Below are 6,798 nucleotides of genomic sequence, written 5' to 3'. Positions count from 1 at the left end.
TACCCCATGATTATATATAGTTATGGGTTAAAAAGTTACATGCCAATGTTTATTTTTTAAGTTGATTTATATTTTGTATTATAAATCAGCATTAAAATACTCAAGGAAAGTATATCAAAATTGTATTTGAGTAGGCCTATACCTGAGTAAATGTACTTCACTACATTCCACCATTGACCAGATCTAAATCCCTCATTACGCATCATGTCCATATTTGGATCAGTGTTCATGTCTCATGTCATACTTAGCCTACTATACTTGACTGAAAAAGAGGAAAAAGTTTGTTTATGGACCTCGGTGTGATTTACAGCCCCAGGTTTGATCGCGGCCCCAGAGACATGATGATGATGATGATGATGATGATGATGATGATGATGATGATGATGATGATGATGATGGTAGTGTGCGGATGGGATGAGCTGCGCTGCTGCCCCTAAACCTTCCCTGTGTGGGCGTTAAGAACTCCTGAAGCGGTGAGGCGCTAGGACTATTCACGCAGTATATTTCCCTCCCATTGGTCCCTTAATAGAAGCTGCACTGCTGTGACACAGCCAAGTCTCCGGCGATAAAAAGAAAAGGCGACGCGCCGCGCAGGAGAAACGCAGAGTTGGAGGGTGGACTTCTGATGGTGGATGCTCCTCTGCGACTTACGACTGGAAGTATCTGTCCAACTCCTGAGGTACTGACTTCATTTATCATTTATTTTCTCTTTGCTTTAAATTAAGACTTAAAACTTTTTTCTCTGATTGGTGTTAAAAATGATTTCCACGATAAGTTATCTCATGAATTGTAGTACTTAAAACTGTGAAAACTGAACGACGTATGGTGTTTTTCCCTTTGTGTGTGTGTGTGTGTGTGTGTGTGTGTGTGTGTGTGTGTGTGTGTGTGTGTGTGTGTGTGTGTGTGTGTGTGTGTGTGTGTGTGTGTGTGTGTGTCAGGGATCTGGTGAAGAATGGAGTGGTATGTCCTGGTGCTGATGCTGAGCCTGCCGCCCTTCATCCACGCAGATTGCTCTTCCCAGTGTCAGAAATGTGTGCAGCAGATCATCAGCCCCGGCGCCTTCAGCAGCATGGTGAGACACCTTCACACGGAGCTCACATCCAAGAGAAAGTAGCTTGAAAAAAAATATTCTCTGTTTGGCAGCAAAAGCGTAAACTTCATTTGGGACGAATTCTCACTATTTGGAGACGATAGTCTAGTTATAATGTCTCCATATATTTAATTTGTCTCTTCCCAAGGTTTTATCGTTAGTTCAGCACATGGCAACACCTTTCCTGATTATGTTTAACTTGAAGGACCGTTAAATAACGTTAAGTGATATCACCACTTCCTTTATTGGCACTTAATAATAACAAAATAAAAACCTAATTGATTAACTTTACGCAACCCGTATTATAGCCATCAAAACGTTTACATTTACTCATTACAGACTCTGGCAAACAAGGATATAAGTGGTTTTTTTAATATTATTTTGTATATGTTTTTCATTTCCTTAACCCTTAAATTACAAATGCCACATTTGTCAGGGTCAGTAAATATTATCGATTACATCTTAGTTTTTAATCTTCTACTCATGATGCACAAATGAAAAGAACACTTAAGGGGTTTTAAAGGTCCTTCATGGGAATCAGGAAAGGTGTGTTTCGGGCTAACGGAAAAACCTATTAAATGTATTAATCAAACCAAAAAGGTGTGACACCGAGGGGTATACCATGCCTCACTGGGTTCACGGACATGTGCACAGATTGTGGGTTTACTCTGTCTCTCTGTGCGTCCTGCAGTCGTGCGGTGCGGAGTGTGTGGGGGGGCTGCAGAGCTGCCAGCCGGCTCCCGCGCTGGCGGACTTCAGGCAGGATGAAGGCGCGGAGGAGGAGGAGAGCCAGCAGGCGGACCTGGTCAAGCGCTACGGAGGCTTCATCAAGAGGATCGACAAGAACAAGAAGAAGAAGTTGGGCTCCCCGTGGCGCGACAATTACATCCTGGAAGCCGAAGCACTACCCAAGAAATACGAGGACTTGTTGAAGAGGCTGGGGGAGAGGGATGCGGACGGGCCAGAGCCGGAGCACCAGATGCTCCATAAACGTTACGGCGGCTTTTTACGCAAATTCGGCCCAAAGTCAAAGAGGAGTAGCTCCGCGGAGCAGGAGAGCCAGGAGCCCGAGGAGGTGCAGAAGCGCTACGGGGGCTTCATGAGGAGGATCCGGCCAAAGTTGAACAACCTGAAGTGGGACAAGCGTTACGGAGGCTTTCTGCGCCGCCACTTCAAAATATCTGCGCGCTCAGTGGAGGAGCCGTACTACTCCTATGATGACTTGAGCCTATAGATGCTGCAAACTATGAGAACTCGTGCAGGTTCACTTGAAACGCCACCATGTATCCAGAATGATCATGCCTGTCCATGTTGCTTTACTCGGTTGCCTTCTGTGTAACTCATCTCCTTGTTATTACCATCATCGTCTATCATTCAATAAAGGATGCTTGTTTAATAAACTATGAATACAACCATGTTCCTGTTTGACCAAAAATTTAGAAGGGAATCCTGATTGACCGAGTTCAGCCTCAGGGCGCAAAGCCCCATCCTGCCAAACTCCATTCAGAATTTGGTGATTTGATATGTTTTTATTTATCGACATGACACGCCTATAATATATAAATAAAATGTCGCTGTTAAATGCGGCATGCACCATTCACTGATTGACATTTTTAATGCAACTTTAATTCAAGAATTGGTGACATTTAATTAAATATAATGTGCTTGATGGGTTACTTTGTTGCCATACAAATCCATTCGTCCATCCTCATAACTGAAGAACACTTATTTCCTGATGCGAGTTTGAAGATAAAACGAATAAAAATAGATAGAAATTTGGGATTTTCAAGTTGATCCATCACTTTCTTAGAGTGAGCCATTAGCTGGCAAAGCAAATACATATAGAGTGCAAAATGATTCATATTGTACTATCCGACTGATTTAAACTAATATGGTTTTGCCTTTTCTGTATAGGATAAATTCTCAAAATTCTTCCAAAATGATCATGTGCCTTTTTTCTCTTGAGTTTGTTATGTTGTCATCATGCGCCAATGAGCAGCTCTCATAGGAAAGAACGAGACACCGCCTCCGACGCTGTATCCAGTTGTTATTACATCCATGATTTGAATCCACTGAGAAACAGAAGCGCGTCACAGTGCTGACAGTGAGGCTGTGGCGCCATCTTGTGGGCGAAGGGAAGAAGTGTCAAGCGAAGTCCCACAGCTTCTACAAGATAAAAACTCACTCAATAAAAACGTGTTAAAAAAAAAGGATAACCAAGTTTAAAATGTCAAAATAAGTCCCAATGATTCTAAATATCACTCAGTAATCGTAAATATAAAACAAACAGGATAATACTCAGAAACACACAAATAAATACATTTGAAAAGTGTCAAGTCCCATGAAACTCATTCAGAGAAGAATAATAACAATAATTACAATAATATTAATAATAATAATAAATTAAATGTGTGAAGTGTCAGGTAAAGTCCTAATGCTTCTACAGGATAAAACAAACTCAGTAAAGAATAGAAACTCAGTGTGTAAACGTTTAGCACAATAACCTTCCAGCTGTGAGACTCACGGCTGCTGCTGCTACTCACTCAGCCTGGACTGGCTGAGAGGATCTTTACAACAAACACACGACATAAAGGGAACTGATAGAGGACTTCTCATATATCCTTATTGATTACAATACCAGTGGTGGGATGTAACTAAGTACATTTACTCAAGTATCATTTTGCAGAACTAACAGGAGTATTTAAATTGCTACTTTGTAATTCTACTCCACTACATTTATTTGACACTTATACTTAGTCTATACATGAGTAACATGTTGTTTGAATGGTATATATTTACTACTTATTTTGTCATTACTATCTTAAATTAAATTATTAAAACATTAACATGTATTTTTCTAATAATGAAAACACAATAACATAATATCCTATAATAACACAGCACTTTTAAAATAGCCATTCTTCACAATGAGGATGTTTCCTTTCGATACCTGAGTACATCTAGCTCATAACACTTCTATACTTTTCCTTATGTAACATTTTTAACTCAGGACTTTTACTTGTAATGGAGTAGGTTTAGTGCTTTTACTTAAGCAGAGTAGCTGAGTACCTTTTCCACCATTGATGATCACCCATTATATATTTCTATAATACTTTTATATCTTTTTTAATATTCTCACCAGAAGATATCAGTGCAGATTAGGACTGCTTCAATACAACAGGGTGAATACACTATAACGCTACTCTGGTGAATGGATCTACATGGGAAATGTCTTTATTACTATTTGCTTTAAGGTAACTATCATTTGTCTCAATAGAAAATACCATCCATGTATATGTTAGTGGAAAACAGCTCATTTACTCGTTTTTATCACCTCAACACATTTAAAATCTAGTACATTGTCATTTTAACTGATTTAATTTGATAAAGACATCAACAATAAAATAAGAGTGAAAAACAACACATTCATATTTACACTATGTAACAATACACGTTTTCCATTTGAAGACTGAGCATTTATTACTAAACTCAACAACACTGTTTCTTTCGGCCTCATTGACATACGTCCCTGCAGAAACACACGGCTGTATCAAATATATTAGTTACATATTTACAGTCAAATCATTGCTGACACACATCAGACATACCTCCAATACTAATACCTATTACCTACATGGTCAAATTGAAGGACATCTACAACTCGAGTGTTGTATTAAATTATCTGTAAAAGTGAACATGTGGACGAGTCCTCAGCCGTCCTTTCATCCAGAATAATGAGAATAACAAGGGGTGGGACGGGGGGGACATCTGTCTCTGTCTCACTGTTGCTCCTCTGACTGCCCCCCCCCTTCCTCTTTAACCTGCTCTGGCTGACCCCCTCCGTCGCCTTCCACCTGGCATTCCTCTTGTGAGTCGTCGGCAGCGGTTGCCGTGGTTTCCAGCACACTGATGGTGCCGGCCTGCTGCTGGACTGAGGACAGGCTCTGCATCGTCACCAGCTGGAACTGAGGCCCCATCAGCTTCAGCAGGGACCCCCCGGCCCCCTCCTGGCCCCCCGCCGCTGCAGAGAGCACGGTGAGGTTAGAGGCGTCGCCCGTCAGCTCGGACCCCGAGAGTGAGGAGGTCAGGAGGGTGTACCCCCCCAGGTTGGCGCCGGTTCCTCCTGCCATGGTCAAAAGTCCCCCCATCTGGTTCAGAGTGATCTGGGTGGGGGCGGCGTTGACGGAGGCGGGCCCGGAGACGGCTCGGGTCAGCCGGGGACGCTTGGGCGTGGGGGGGGTGGGCACCGGGGCGAGGGTCATCAGCACGTTGTTCAGGTGCTGGGATTTACTCTTCAGCTCCTTGGCACGCTTCCTGTGCTCGTCACACTGCTGCTCCAGGGCTGAGGAACACACACCGTCAATACACACAAACACACACTGTCAATACACACGGGTTCTACTTGGGAGGACTGTAACGCAGCACAGAGAATAAATATCCATTTACTGTTTACTTGTTTCACACACACACACACAAAAAACATGTGTATCTTAATGTGTGCAAATGTGTCTGTTAATTGTGTATATATAGGATATACATATTTGAATTTTGTATTCGAGATGGTTGGAAATGTTATGTCGATCTCTCTGTCAAACTGAAAGATCGACATTAAAGTTGACTTTGACTTTTGTTAATGCGTAAATGCTTGCAATGTTAATAAGAATAAAGTGTATTTCCAGGTACATTTAAACTTTAAATATACAGTCTATGGTTTACACATAAAAGGAATTTGCTTTGGCGTATGATGGTGCAAACATAAAACACAAATTAAGTTAGGAAAGTTAAGAAAGGTAAAAAATAAAATGTACGCACATTTGATTACATTACCAAGTCGACCCCAACGAATGAATTGCATGGCAGTGAAAGAATTGGCACAAGCTACGTAATGTTTGCACTGACCAACGGCACACCTGATCCATGACTAATATTCTGCGCCAGTCCTTTTGTTTGTTTGTTTGTAGCCTTTATTTAACCAGGTGAAAGCCCCTTGAGATCAAAAGATCTCTTTTTCAAGGGTGACCTGCAGGACATTAGTTACACATGTAACATAAAAACAACAGAACAACAATAAGGATGACATACAACATAATGTACAGGGTACAGTTTACAAACTCTATTTACAGTGACAGGTACCATGGGTATCAAACAGCATGTCACCCAGCCGAGTTTTAAAATGATGCAGGGGAACCAAAGGGCTCAGTTTTAAACATGTTTGCAGACTGTTCCAATTTAGTGGAGCTGCACAACTAAAAGCTTTCTTCCCTAAGACAGTCCTAGCACTTGGCACATTTAATAAAACAACATCATGAGATCTCAGGCAATAAGTACTTTCAATTCGTCGAGAGATCAGAGAGCAGATATAAAAAGGTAGTTTACCAAACATGGCTTTGTAAATGAACATGTACCAATGACTGAGCCTCCGTAAAGTTAGTGAAGGCAGACCTTCCCTGGCATACAGGGTACAGTGATGAGTAAGTGCTTTACAGTTAGTAACAAATCTCAGAGCACTGTGATAGGCGGCATCTAACTTTTCCAGGCAATGGGCAGGTGCATTCATATAGACCAGATCACCGGTGAAAAGGTCACAGTGACTAGCCTTTTCCTGGCCTCAAGTGAGAAAGAGGACTTGTTTCTGAAAAAGAAATCTAGTCTAACCCTCAGCTTTTTAAGCAGGTTATTGACCAGAAGTTTAAAAGTAAGACAATCAT

General features: G+C 41.5%; 1 protein-coding gene across 1 annotated transcript; it reads left to right on the top strand.

Moving 5' to 3' along the window:
• The first annotated feature begins 516 nt into the window (after positions 1 to 516).
• Positions 517 to 2,502, top strand: pdyn (prodynorphin). The gene is made up of 3 exons (XM_010772641.1): positions 517 to 679; positions 939 to 1,072; positions 1,782 to 2,502. Exons 2-3 carry the CDS (start codon positions 953 to 955, stop codon positions 2,322 to 2,324), a joined length of 663 nt encoding a protein of 220 aa, XP_010770943.1. The 5' UTR covers positions 517 to 679; positions 939 to 952; the 3' UTR covers positions 2,325 to 2,502.
• Positions 2,503 to 6,798: the final 4,296 nt, after the last annotated feature.

This window comes from Notothenia coriiceps, unplaced genomic scaffold (genome assembly GCF_000735185.1).
Source record: "Notothenia coriiceps isolate Sejong01 unplaced genomic scaffold, NC01 NC01_scaffold00011548, whole genome shotgun sequence".
Classification (NCBI taxonomy): domain Eukaryota; kingdom Metazoa; phylum Chordata; class Actinopteri; order Perciformes; family Nototheniidae; genus Notothenia; species Notothenia coriiceps.
The sequence above is the reverse complement of the archived record's forward strand: the minus strand, read 5'-3'. Positions and strand labels throughout refer to the sequence as shown.